Source organism: Capricornis sumatraensis, chromosome 2, assembly GCF_032405125.1.
Source record: "Capricornis sumatraensis isolate serow.1 chromosome 2, serow.2, whole genome shotgun sequence".
NCBI lineage: Eukaryota > Metazoa > Chordata > Mammalia > Artiodactyla > Bovidae > Capricornis > Capricornis sumatraensis.
Genome location: NC_091070.1, coordinates 199576844 through 199591740, shown reverse-complemented (window position 1 = coordinate 199591740; position 14897 = coordinate 199576844). Strand labels below are relative to the sequence as shown.

The window sequence follows — 14897 nt, the reverse complement described above, 5'->3', positions numbered from 1 at the left end:
TTTTAATAAAAATCCTTTCTAACCAAAACAGAAAAAGAAAGGATAAATCTGACTTTAAAAAAACATCTATTTGGGAAAAAATATTAACCAAAGTCAAATAAAATGACATTCTGGGGGGAAATAAACTTGTGCCTATGTATCTATAGAGTGCTCAGTCATATCTAACACTTTGTGACTCCCACAGACTGGACTGTAGCCCACCAGGCTCCTCTGTCCATAGGATTTCCCAGGCAAGAATACTTGCTGCTAAGTCACTTCAGTCGTGTCCGACTCTGTGTGACCCCATAGACGGCAGCCCACCAGACTCCCCCGTCCCTGGGATTCTCCAGGCAAGAACACTGGAGTGGGTTGCCATTTCCTTCTCTAATGCATGAAAGTGAAAAGTGAAAGTGAAGTTGCTCAGTCGTGTCCGACTCTTTGCAACCCCATGGACGGCAACCCACCAGGCTCCTCCGTCCATGGGATTTTCCAGGCAAGAGTACTGGAGCGGGGTGCCATTGCCTTCTCCAAGAACACTTGAGTGGGTTCTATTTCCTTCTCCAGAGGATATTCCCGACCCAGGGACTGAACCTGTATCTCCTGTACTGGCAGGCAGCTTCTTTACCACTAAATCACCTGAAAATCCCACCAATACATATATACATATGCACATTTTTACAACATATTTATATACATATATAAAATCTTTGTAGCATGTAACACATATATTTTAATAAATACATTTATCTCTGTGTGTACATGTGTGCTTAGTTGCTTCACTAGTGTCTGACTCTGCAATCTAGGGACTATAGCCCGCCAGGCTCTTCTGTCCATGGGACTTTCCAGGCAAGAATACTGGAGTGGGTTACATGCCCTCCTCCAGGGGATCTCCCCAAACCAGGGATCGAACCCACGTCTCCTGCGCTGCAGGCAGATTCTTTACTGCTGAGCCACCAGAGAAGCCCATTTTCTCTGTATACTTTACGTATTATATAAACGCATACATACAGAGAATAAAAAGAGCGGTTAGAAAGCAATGTGAAAAAGATGTACAATCCAATAGAATAAAGGCAAGAGACACGATTAGGAAGCTCCAAGAAGTTGACGTGATAAAACATCAGAAAAGGCCATTTTTCATCTGTCAGATTTGCAAAGATCAAAGCCTAATGATGGCCCTCCAGTTACCTCTCTGAGGTCTTATTGTTTTTCCCTTCCCTCACTCCTCTCCAGCCACACTACCTTCTTTCTGTGCCTTAAAGATGCAAGGTGATCTTTGACGCATAGCCTTTGCACCCATCTGTCTGGGACGCTGCCCCAGACAGCCGCATGGCTTACTACCTCATTTCAGGTCTTTGCCTGCCTGACTGCCCTATTTAAAACTGCAACCCTACCTGGCACTGTATCAACACAACATCTGCCTCCCTGCTTGTTTTTCTTCACAGCACTTATCACCTTGTAAAATACTATTTATTTTACTTTTCCTATTTAATGCTTTTCTCTGTAGGGTCTTTATTTTGTGTACTGCTTACTGCCAATATCACAAATAGTGCTTGATACCTAGTAGGTGCTCAACAAATACTTGTTCCACAGTGTTAGTGAGGGGATGGAGAAAACAGGCACTCTCAGACACTGTCAGAAAGATTATAAATTGGTAGCCTTTGAAGGGCAAATTGGCAATATCTACCAAAGCTTCCCAGGTGGAGCCAGTGGTAAAGAATCTGCCTGCCAACGCAGGAGACGCAAGAGACACAGGTTTGATCACTAGGTTGGGAAGACCCCTTGGACAAGGGCATGATAACTCACTCCAGTATTCTTCCCTGGAGAATCCCATGGACAGAGAAGCCTGGAAGGGTCTCACACAGTGGGACATGACTGAAGCGACTTAGCATGCATCAGAACTTAAAATTATATGCTTTTCACCCAGAAAAACACACTTTTAGGTATTTATTCTACAAATATACTAGTATCTGCACACAAAGATGTATAAGACAAAGTTTCTGCAAGCAAAAGGAGCAGTTTTAAAAATGTAGTATCTATTATTTACTATTCAGTTGTAAAACATACGTGTTAAATCTGTATGTGCCAAGATTTAGTAATGATCTCTAAGTTATTATGACATAGAGAAAAAAGCAACAGAGAAAAGGGTGAATAGTGTGATATCATTTTTGATTTAACTTTTATAGGTCAGGAAGGGTGATATTTGTCTATACTTCAAGAAGGAAGCACTCCTTGAACAGTGGTTGTCTCTGGGGATAGGGTATCTGGGGAAATGGGGTGGAAGAGACATTTTTATTATGCATCTTTATGTATGTCTGATTTATTGTCATGTACTTGCACTGGCTTCCCATTTAAATTTTCTTTTAAGTGTATTATAGCCACCAAAGCAGACAGAAAGAGAATATGGAATTTTCATTTAATAGATGAAGAAAGGAAGAGGCAAATAGTGGTACCATGTACAAAATAAAATGAGGAAGTGAGGTCAGAAGGTTTATTACTTCCAAAGCTTATACTTTAGTTCCAAGAACATTAAAATTCAAGTGTTTCTTAGGGTACTATCAGTAGCACTGAGTAAATAAAACACTTGTTAAGATAAAAAAATTCTAACTTATTTTCAGTCACATCAATGAAAATTAATCTTTTTTATGAAACAGAATGCTAGAGTAGATGATCCCAAGGGTTTTTTCCCCCCCTCATTAAAAATGTATCTTCTGTGTTACAGTACTATTGTTAGGCAAGTGAATTTCTTGATATTTCCAAGTTTAGCACAACATCATCTTTTCTGTCTGGTTTTATTCCTGTTTAATATAAGGTTTGTTTTCCTTGGTGTGTTTGTTCTTCTGGTTTGTAAAAGGTTAAGGCATAGCATGAATCTTAAATGATACCAATAAAACATGAGTAGAGGAAAAGATCAAAATAAAGCCCTATCAAAATAAAAATACCACTTACCTTTCTTGAATAGAAGAACTGAACATGTATCGCAAGCAGCAGGCCCATACCTGAGGACTATAGATATGTATAATTCCAGACAGCCAGCTAAAACAAAAAATAGAAATTAAGAACTACAGTCATTTACAAATTAGTATTTAACATCTTTAGATTATGTTCTTCTCAAGGTAATGTGGCAGAGATCCTTGGCATTCACCAGGAATAAATCAAAGGGCTCATAATCAAGAAATCTATGAACATTAAACCATGGTGATAATTAAGAGGGAGACTATAGATATAGCTATAACTATAGATAGATATTTAGAGAGAGCACTACTTTCTGTCCTTTTCCACCTGAAATGGCAGTCAAATGGTGAGAGAGAAAATGGTTAATAGAAGTGAAAATAAGAATTAATCAATTAGCCTGTACTAGAAAGAATATTCTGAAATAAGGGAGGATGAAGCTAGCAGCCTAAAACCATAGTTATTGAAAGGACTGAATTCTATAAATATATAGGGTAGCCTGAAACACAGAATAATTCTTAATAGATACTCACTTAAGCAGGAACAATACACAGCCACTTAAGACCAGAGTGAACAGACAGTAAGTATATTTCATAGTCCACAAAACATTTGTGCACTCCTATTTTTTAACTCTGCACATGCCATTCCCACACACAGGTTCCTTACCCCATCAATCCTTCCTTCTACTGGCCACACACGTAAGGTCCAGCTCAAGTTAGCCTTTCCCCTATCATCTCTCTTAAAAACAAAAATAGTGCTCAGTCTAAACTGTTTATTTCATAGTATATTATAAATTCCTTGAGGAGCTTTAAATCCCAACACATTATGAAACACAAGACTATGTATAGGATGAGCACTCAATAAATACTGAATTAAGATAAATTTCTGACGGAATAATCTGTCTAAATGTCATTAACCACTAACTTGAAAGAGACAGCCATAAATACTGAGAATTTCTGGAAAACTGCCTGGCAGTGAATTTTAAGCAATGTTATATTCTGAGTCCTGGATTCTTCAAATTGCCTTAAGGACTGGAATAGTGAGTAAGGTTAAAGAAACAGGGCTCTAAGGCTTCAGCTTCAACCAGAAGAATTCAGCTTTGTTTTATATACTAGAATTCTTCCTAAGATTGGACAAAAATCTTGCTTTAATTGGTTCAGCTATTAAAATAAGAAAGCTTAAGCATCACGGGCATTCATGATTTTATAAGGTGAAAGCGAAAGTCGCTCAGTCATGTCTGATCCTTTGCGACCCCAGGGACTGTCCATGGAATTCTCCAGGCCAGAATACTGGAGTGGGTAGCCTTTCCCTTGATCCAAGTATTAATGACATATTCACAGTACAAATGATTCACGTATTTATCATATACATTTAAGTACATATATGGCTGAAAAGGTTTTTATAAGTAATGCAATACTTACATTCCCACTAACGGTAGAGAATAGACCTTGGGATCAGATTCCAGCAAAAGTAATAGCTTGCGTGTCTCATCCATGGTGAGATATCTAAGCAAGAGACAAAAAACAATTGGAACTATGTACTTTACCTAAAAGAGAATAATCTGAGCGCTAAAGAAGTATATTTTAGGCAGAGAAAAGGATTCAAATAAATAATTTCTCTCACATACACACAAAGAAAAGAGTTCAAAGTGTAGAAAAAGACTCCAGCAATTCCAAGGACAAAATAGAACAGATTTAATATCTTAAAATTTCTATCTATTAAAATGGTCAATAAAGATTACACATCTTTTGAAAAAGCTTGCTCTGAAAGTGTCAACTTTTTAAAAATCAAAAGTATTAAAATCAAGGCTGACAATTTCAGAACCAAATAGGTTTCCCTGCAAGAAATGAACTTCCTATTGCTGGAAGTGATCAAGCATCCAGGTGAACTGACAAGATTACAACAGATGTGACTTGTCAATGAAGGACACTGAATTAGGTGAGGGGTATTCAATCTTCCTTGTACTATATTCCTCCAACTGCTATCAAAGAATTTTGCAAATCATGATAGAACCCCAAAGCTCACTTTTCCCTAAAAGGACATTATACTACATTTATACTTTGTTATTGGACTTATTTACTGACAATAAGTTTTAAGAATATGATATCTACAGTACAATTGTCAAGAGTTAACTTCACTGTTGTGGGTTTAAAACACTAAAGTAAAAACAATTCCATTTGGGATGTAAAGTCTTGACGATACCACAGAAGATACATTTTATTGCTATAATAACCTTAAAACATAAAGATGATGAATTTATCAAACCATGATGATTAAGCCAGAGTTGGCAAGAGTTTTACATTAGTAAAATGACACTTACACCTGCTTTGAGAGCGCTTCTGCCTTGACAGCCTGATAAATTCCTGCTTCACTACTACATGGACACAGATATTAAAGAAAATAAACTAATTTTATGGTTAATTTTAACACACATTTCTGTGTCCCCACTGAGAAGCACTTTATTCCTCCAAGAGAATTTAAATGTTCAATTTAGTTCAAACAGTTAAAAATCATTATGACCTTTGACCATTCATTTTGGAACACTTTTTCCTTTGTGCCACTACAACCAGAAAGGTGCTCTGATCAGTATGTAGGCATTTTCTTGCTATTTCACGGACAGTCGGAGAAGAAAAACCTTTCTCTTATCTTTTTTTGAAGAGGCATTTTTGGTAGATGAGACTTGGAGTTGAGTTTACCTTGCCGAACAGTTTTAGCTCTGGAGACCTAACAGGAACTAGGGTGGAGTCAGTGGGAAAGGAAGCCAGAAAGGAATTGCTTAGACTTTAAAGCAGTGGGTGCTTACATTGTCTGACCTAGGTCAGCAGACAATGGTTAAAGAAAGTGGATGAGGATTCAGGGAAGCAGCCCTGCTGAGGACCAGAATGCAAGCAATTTGGCATGCATTTCCTAAGAAACCAAGAGTGGTGGACAGGAGGCTAGAGAGGATGCTGCTGCAGCAATGTGAGGAAACTCCACCCTCAAGTGGTTGACAATTTAGTAGGCAAGAGTATTTAACATTTTAATTTAATTATCTCCTCTATCTGCTGTGCTCATTATCCACAAGTAAAACTGCGTATTACAAATAATTCTCTAGCCTCCGTTAGGCTCATTATCAGGAAAATAATTAATTCAGCAAAAATTAACAATTTTAGGGACTTCCCTGGTGGTCTAGAAGCTAATACTCTAAACTTCCAACGCAGGGAGCCCGGGTTTGATCCCTCATCAGGAAACTAGATCCCACAAACTGCAACTAAGAGTTCGCATGACTCAACTAAAGATCCTTCCTGCTGCAACAAAGATCGAAGATCCCATGTGTCAAAACTACCACCCAGCGTAGCCAAATAAACAAGTAAAAAAAATAAGCAATTAAAAAAAATTAACTACTTTATCACCTTCCTTGGTTATTTCTCTAGCCATCAAATATCAGGCATGTAAACTGACTGAACAATTATTTCATATTATGTGAATAACATGAAAATATACTAATGTGACCAATATTTAAAAGTTTGGATGAATATGTCTTTTACTTTACTTACCCATATTTATAGGTACCTTGAACTTGAGAAATATTCAGATTACTGCTCAAATTTCTTGCTAGAGCTGTTGGAATGATGGGGATGGGTTTAACAGGTGTGCACTTAAAGGTGTTTGCTAGAGTTACTGCTGCCCAATCCAAGTCGAAATCCACAGTGTCCAGACTCTCCCTGGAAGTGATGTGAGCTCTCAGGGCAAGTAGTTTTCCACAGTCCAAGGACTCTTTGCTACACACATGATGCTGCAGAGCCTGAGGAATCGACATCACACGATTATTTTACAATTTTGAAATCTGTACACATCTCTAAAGGATTTGTTTCATGTATCTTGCATTAACAAAAAAATTTCTGATTTGCAATATTTCAATTCTCTTACTTCTTCCATGTGACCAGAAGGTTACATGAAAAATGATGTTAAATCAATAAGATTTACTATACTGTACAAGATTTTCTATACTCCATCTATATAAAGAAGTCCATTCCTCTTTGATTATGTTCTTATTACCCCAAATAAGAACTGTAGTTGCTCATGTACACTGTCCTTTCTGGTTTCACTGCCACCACTCTACTATAGGCAAATACATCCCTGACTATTGCAAGGCCTAACTATTCTGACTCTGTTCAGCCTGCCCTATCACATTAATCATCCTTGATTTAACAGTATTTCCTTTTCAGAAATTTTCAATGAAAAACACAGCCCATTAGACAAAGTTAAAATTCCTTAGCTTGGCAGACAAGGCTCTCTCTGATCTAGACACACTAGTTCTGAAGTGTGACTGCCCACAAGTCCAGCAAAAATCTCCACCCTCAATGTTATCCTTTGTACTTTGCTATCTTAGTTACGTTGCTTCCTCTTCCAGAATGCTACCCATATTATCCAACTACAATTTCCATCCTCAGAAACTATAGTTGATTGCATTTTAGGTCAATAATCATTTAGTCAAAAATTTTATGAATATCTATTAAATATGGGTTTATTAAAATATAACACAGTACACATAATTTGATTCTTTGCTGAATTAGGAATAATCACATTATCAACAAATCTTACCTTGAAAGCTGAATTAAAGTCATCTGCATTGTGAATTATTTCTCTTGAACAAAGTCCTTGAGTATGAATTTTGCATGGGATTACAAAGTCCCCAGGAAGAAAAGCAGTAGGGATTCTCTCCAATAATTCAGGTACCTCTCGACCAGGATCAAAACGATCTATCGTCAATGTCACACTTTCTTCATCTGTAGAACAAAACAGCAGTTATTATGTGTGCATGCATGCTCAGTCACTAAGTTGCGTCTGACTCTTTGTGACCCCATGAACTGTAGCCTGCTAGGATCCCCTGTCCATGGGATTTCCCAGGCAAGAATACTGGAGTGGGTTGCCATTTCCTCCTCCAGGGCATCTTCCCAACCCAAGGACTGAACCTATGTCTCCTGCATTGGCAGGCAGGTTCTTTACCACTGAGCCACTAGGGAAGCCCAGCAGTTATTAATTAGAATGCCAATTATGAAATGTGAAATAACCAAGCAAGCCCAGATTATAGGAAAGCATTTTGTTCATACTAAGAGTACATTAAACTCTGATTACTTCTTGGAAGAAAAGTTATGACCAACCTAGATAGTATATTCAAAAGCAGAGACATTACTTTGCCAACTAAGGTCAGTCTAGTCAAAGCTATGGTTTTTCCTGTGGTCATGTATGGATGTGAGAGTTGGACTGTGAAGAAGGCTGAGCGCTGAAGAATTGATGCTTTTGAACTGTGGTGTTGGAGAAGACTCTTGAGAGTCCCTTGGACTGCAAGGAGATCCAACCAGTCCATTCTGAAGGAGATCAACCCTGGGATTTCTTTGGAAGGAATGATGCTAAAGCTGAAACTCCAGTACTTTGGCCACCTCATGGGAAGAGCTGACTCACTGGAAAAGACTCTGATGCTGGGAGGGATTGGGGGCAGGAGGAGAAGGGGACGACCAAGGATGAGATGGCTGGATGGCATCACGGACTCGATGGACATGAGTCTGAGTGAACTCCGGGAGATGGTGATGGACAGGGAGGCCTGGTGTGCTGCGATTCATGGGGTCGCAAAGAGTCGGACACGACTGAGCGACTGAACTGAAACTCTGATTTTAAATTTAAAAAAAAAATTTTTTTTTTTAACTTTTTATTTTGTATTGTGGTATAGCCGATTAACAAGTAATGTGATAGTTTCAGGTGAATAGCATAGGGACTCAGCCATACATATATATATATGTAAACTCTCATTTAAAAAAAATAACTTGCATATATATTCATCAACATGACCAGACTGCAACATCTATGATAAGTAGTGTCAACTTTAACTCATCTTCCTAACACTGGTATACAGCAAAAAAAGAAAAAATGGTCAAAGTGTATTACAATAATTGGCTGAAGCAGTAAACACAGAGTCTATTATAGTCATAAAAATAATTTTTCAAAGTATGTTACCTTCATCTACTGTGAGAGAACCAAGTAAAAAGCATGGCAAGTTGTTTTTATTCTGTTTAGCATGACGACAAGCAAGTCGGATGGTCTTTTCAGTTACCACAAGCCTTGGATTTCTGAAAAATAACAAGCCTTTTATGAATGTGATGGATCTGACAGCCTAAAAAATCTTTCTGTCATGAAATGTTGCCTAAGGTACTATATATATATATATCTTCTAAAATGTACAGAAAGATCACTGCTGGGAAATCCTACGGTCAAAGGCAAGGTGTAAGGAGGGCTGCCTAGAAAGCAATATTGCAATAAGCAGACACTGAAATTACAGTTATTCTTGAGGCATTTGCTTAATTTTATGAACCACAGCAAAGATCAAGAAACTATGAGGTCTCCTATTTTTGTAAATAAACTTTGATTGAGATAGTCACATCCATTTATTTACATATTATCTATGAACTTGTTACTAGCATTGCTGAATACAAAATGTAAATACAATTCACATGTTTAAATATCAAAAGGACTCTAAAATATGAACAAGGAACAAGATACTATTAAAAAAGATGAAATTTATTATTCTATAAACTGTGTGTATATATATTATAAATTATCTTTCACATGTATAGTATATACATTTAAAAACCTAAATGAACAGGTTAGATGGCAACTAATAAGCAGCACAGCTAAAGAGTAAATTAGGAGAGCTGAAGAACAAAAGAAATACTCAAAATGTAGCACAGAAAGATAGCAATAGAAAACACAGGTTAAGAGACATGTAGAAAAGAATCAACAGGTCTAACAAATATTTAACAGAACTTCCACAAGATATTGTTTAAAAAATTATTTGTAGTAATCATTGCCTTACATATTCAGTGATATCACCCTTCTCTGCCAACTAGTTTAAAACTTAAAACCTTTTTGACATGTAATTTCCTTCAGTTCCTCTATTCAGTTGATCACCAAATGCTATAAAATGTTTCTTCAAAACACCTTGTTTCATCCTTTCCTCTTGGTCTCAATGCTGCTACACTGCTCTAAACCCTTATAATACCTAACATTTATTGACTACCTCTTATGCCCAAGCATAGTGCCAACTGCTGCTTTAAAACCTGTCTCATTCAATACTTATAAGAGTGCTATGAAACAAGTGTCATATTCCCATTTTATTTTAGTTTATTTTTGGCTGCATCGGTCTTTGTTAGGTTTTTTGCACTGGCTTTCTCTAGCTGTGGTGAGCAGAAGCTATTCTTCTTGGCAGTACATGGGCTTCCCCCTGCGGCAGCCTCTCTGTTGCAGGGCACAGGCTCCAGGCGTGCGGGCTTCAGTTGCTGCAGCACACAGGCTTGTGGGCCCTAGAGCACGGGTTCAGCAGCTGTGGCGCACAGGCTTAGTTGTTTCGCGGCATATTGAATCTTCCCGGACCAGGGATCGAAACCCTGTCCCCTGCATTGACAGGCAGGTTCCCATCCACTGAGCTACCAGGGAAGTCCCCCATGTTATAAATAAGGAAACTGATCCTTGGCTACTTTACTGAGGTCACTTAAATAAGAGAGGGTAAATCAGGATCTGACCCTCCAGGAAGTCTGGCTCTAGTTTAACACCTTAAACCACTATAGTGTAAATCTGTATCACTTAGATAACAGACAACCATCTCCCGCTTAGGGCTGACTCTAAGCTCTCCCCGCTATGATCTATCCTTCTTAGAACTCTGCTTTTAACAAGTAACTCTCTAATATACAATATCTCAATGGATCTCTGTTTTCTATTACTTGAAGCCTAAGCTTCTATGTCTGTCTTTCATAATCCTGGTCATAACTCTAATATTTTACACTCCTTTTAAATGGTCTATTCACTCAAAATCAATTTTCTCAATGTTATTCAAATACCATGCTGAAGTATGATGAAAAACTCAGTTTTTATTATATTTTGCCTCTTGAAGTCCTATAATACTTAGAACCTTAGATTTACAGAATATTTTAACTGTGAAATTAGGACTACTTCTCAAAATCATAAGGAACAGGTTTAAGAAGAAGCAGAGAGAATATTTTGCCTCAGAGGAGCCTAGGTGGAAACATTAAAAAAAATAATTACTCATAGTAACCACTGCCTTACATATTCCTTAGATTCCTGTTTATACTGGTTTAATTTGAAAATAGAAGCATCTTATACCTGTAGTAACGGAGATGTAAGTAGATGAAATCTCCAATTGGCACTGAGTTCCAAAGTGCACGTTTTGATGGAGGAAAATAGAAAGGCACCATCCTGCTTGAAGAAAATCTTAAAAAAAACCAAAGCACAATGAGAAACAGACAAATCTTACAAGAAACAGTTTAAATAACAGAGCTTTTCTGATTGCTTTTGTAACTTTAGAATATCTGAAAAACATTTTTAAAAAGTAAAAGAAAAATCTCTTGTAACTCTACTATCAAGAGAATAAACACTCAAAAGTTACATCCTTTTTTTCCTATTCACATATACATTTATATACACATTAGCCTTTTAAAAAAGAACTGAGTATAAATTCTATAAAATCTTCTTTAAGTAACAGAAAATGAATATAAACAGTGAATTTAAATTTTAAATTAATATATGTCTTTCTGAACTAATTTCAGGGAAACACTTAAAAAATTCTGAAAAACACAAAACCTTTTCAGGGCTTTCAAACTTGGTATTTTAGGCCCTGTCACATGAGGTCTTTTCTTTTTGCAGCATCACATGGCATGCGTGATTTTAGTTCCCTGACCAGTGACTGAACCTGTGCCTCCTACAGTGGAGTCTCAACCACCGGACTTCCAGGGAAGTCCCACACATAAGTTTAATTACCGAAGCATCAGAAAAACATCAATAATTCCTCAACAAAGATCATGCAAGCAACATAAAGCAATGTTAAATCATATAGGGTAGCATCACAGAGTTTTTATTTTGTATAAGGGAGTAATTTGAGAACACTACAATAAGAAAAATAATGCAAAGAAAGGACTAGGAGAGAATATCAGCTAAAGTCACATGTAATTAAAGCAAGAAAGCTCTGCAGTGAGCTACCTACAAAAGTAAATTTGCATGGTGGTAGACTATTAAATAGTTGAATTGAAAAAATATTTATCATATCACACACTAAGAATATCTTGTTCTAGATCTTACTTTCATGTATCACCTGAGAAAACTTACCAACTAAAATACGGGCCCCAGTCATCTGCTATGATGATCCACAGATCATCACAGATCCACAGATTATCTGCTATGTACCAGGCATCCTACTGGGCACTTTACATGTACAATATTTCTCACTAAAACTGTTTCTGAGACATTTTATTGTCCACTTTGGAGATAACAAACTCCAACTTCTACAACTTGATACAACAACTAAGTAGCAGAGCTGGAATTCGTATCTAAGTGTGGCTGATTTCAAAGCTTGTACTACTAGAAGCTGAATGATGTAATGCTTTAGACCATGGTTCAGTCTGGCTCTACCACAATCTTAGTTATGTGCTTGCAAATCTTTATAAGGATTTTTAATCTCTCTTTATTTGAAATAAAGACACAATCTGAAATTAAGAAATTTGTTCAAAGTCACAAAGGTAGTTAAGTGACAAATTGTCAATTTATCTATGTCTCTACATCTAATATATTTATTATTTACCAGTTGGTGAGAAGAAGAGTGATTTAAGGGTTAAAAGCAAAGCCTGGCTATCAGCTGCTTAGGTCTTTGATTTTCGAACCTGGCTTCAAAATTTGCTGGCTGTGTGACCATGATCAAATCAATGTCTCTGTGCCTGAGTTTCTTCAACTGTTAAACAAAATAATATCAGTATCTCCTGGGAGAGTTATAGTGAATACTTATTAAATGAGTCAATATATATAAAATGCTCAGAAAAAAAATCCTGGCTTACAGTGAGTGCTCAATGTTAGCTATTTCGTTTTGTTATAAGTAGTCCATTTCTTTTTGCTGTAATTAGTAGTGCAGGTTTAAAATCCAACCTGCACTCCTGCAGGTTTACTTCCTTATAGTACACAGTAGAAATCATTTCAGCTTTAAATACTGGCTATACCAGTTACCAACTGTATAACTGTGGGTTCGTTAAGATCTCTATGCTAGTTTCCTAGCATAGAAAAAAAAAAGAGGAGGATAATAATAGTACCCATTCCTCATGGGTTTGTTGTGAGGATTAAATAAAAATAATGCATGCAAAGTGCCTATTAGCACAGAACCTGGTTTTATTAATTTTTTCCTTAATCTAAAGTATACAGCAAGACAGACTTGAGAGGCAAGAAAGATAAAAACACCTTGAAACTGGGTGCAAAGTTCTGCATGTATGTATAAAAGTACTTTTCCTTAGGGAATGAAATTCATGGCTATTAGACATTCAAAGGGGTTTGTAAACAAAAATAATTCAAAACTGCTGCCCTAAAAGCCCACAAATTACAGAGTTCAATAAATGGACTAAAATCTAGAGTTGTATATGCCAGGAATTATCAATTTAAATCACAAGAGTATATTATTTCCCCTAGAATGTAAGGAATGGATTTGACCCAATAATAAAATTAAAGAGAAGAACAAAGGCTGATAAAGTTTCAAAGAATAAGAGGTAGCAACAGGAGAGAACAGAAGGGCCAAAGTTAAGCAAAAGGAATATGATAGCCTCTTTGGGTCATGTTTCCCATTGTCTTCATCAAGAACATCTGCCACAAAGAAAAATAACACAGCGGATAAAGGTAACTCATGGATGCAATTCTAGTTAGGAAGAAAAGAAATTTACATGTCAGCAATAATTGTTCTTCTCAAGGGGGAAAAAAGAACAATAAATGATCCAAAGAGCCAAATAACTCAAGCCTTTTGCCTGCTCCTCAAAGTAGTGACAGACTGAGAAAATTAGGAGACAGGTCGCAAGCTCCTCCTCCTTATACCACACTGAGTGGGAAAAGGCTTAGGTACATTCAGTGTGAAATTTTTCCCATCAAATAATTAGAGTTTATAAGAGGGAAGGAACTCAACCGCTTTCCCATTTGTCTAGGATGTAAATAAATATGTATGTGATCTTTAGCCTCAAAAGTTCAGGTACTATTTTTCATCAATACAAAGACCCTCTGTGAAACTAAAATAAGCAAAGGAGGAAATGAGACTAGGATTTACTGAGTGCCTACAATGTCCCAGACCCTTTAGTTTAGCAGTCTTATTTAACCCTCACAATAACCTTCTGATAGAGATTATTGTCCCCAGTTTACAGATGAGGAAATTGAAGCTGCTACTGCTACTGCTAAGTTGCTTCAGTCGTGTCCGACTCTGTGCGACCCCAAGGATGGCAGCCCACCAGGCTCCCCCGTCCCTGGGATTCTCCAGGCAAGAACACTGGAGTGGGATGCCATTTCCTTCTCCAAATTGAAGCTTAGAGAAGTTAAATAACTTGATCATGGTCACCCACCTAATAAATGGTAAGACTGGGATATGGACCCAGATTTTCCTGATTCTAAAGATTATTTTTTTCTCCTCTCTTCCAACCCAAGTTATGTGAGTAACTGTGAAAAGCACATTCTGTAAAAATATTTCTATACCTGGTATTCATCTGGGGCCCTGCAAGAGAATATGTAGACTCCATGATAGTTGGTGAATCATTTATTCAACTTCACATGCTCAGGAACCTAAAGAAATAAAGAGAATATTACTAATGAGTGACAAAAACAAAAAAATAAAAAGAAACATGATTTAACCACATATTAGCAAAATAACAGACAAAATTAGGTTACTTATATGAAGTGTCTTTATCCATAGATGAATAAGATAAAGTGCTTATGGATTCTGATCACTTTCATGCTTTATAGTACTCTGACTGTAAATTAATGTTAATATTTATTCTAGGCAGCAAATCCCACCAACTATCTATTTATTAAGATTCTGCCCCAAGATCCTTGTATTAATTTAGTGAGCTGGGTAGGGCAGGTAGTATTTAATACATGAGATTTTAACCAAAAGCTTCATAATAGTCAGA

The 14897-nt window shown here is 37.0% G+C and overlaps 1 protein-coding gene across 5 annotated transcripts in view; it reads right to left on the bottom strand.

The window, feature by feature from the left end:
- STIL (STIL centriolar assembly protein) overlaps window positions 1-14507 on the bottom strand; it is a 48235-nt gene extending 33728 nt beyond the window's left edge. For 3 of the 5 annotated variants that reach the window (XM_068964691.1, XM_068964689.1, XM_068964690.1), the window contains exons 1-7: window positions 14464-14507; window positions 11083-11190; window positions 8923-9035; window positions 7513-7697; window positions 6465-6712; window positions 4350-4433; window positions 2926-3012 (exon numbers count right to left, since the gene is read on the bottom strand). In XM_068964691.1, the coding sequence (XP_068820792.1) occupies window positions 2926-3012; window positions 4350-4433; window positions 6465-6712; window positions 7513-7697; window positions 8923-9035; window positions 11083-11190; window positions 14464-14507 (869 nt within the window). The remainder of the gene's footprint in view (window positions 1-2925; window positions 3013-4349; window positions 4434-6464; window positions 6713-7512; window positions 7698-8922; window positions 9036-11082; window positions 11191-14463) is intronic. The other 2 variants (XM_068964693.1, XM_068964692.1) reach the window with 1 other exon arrangement.
- Between the last annotated feature and the right edge of the window lie 390 nt (window positions 14508-14897).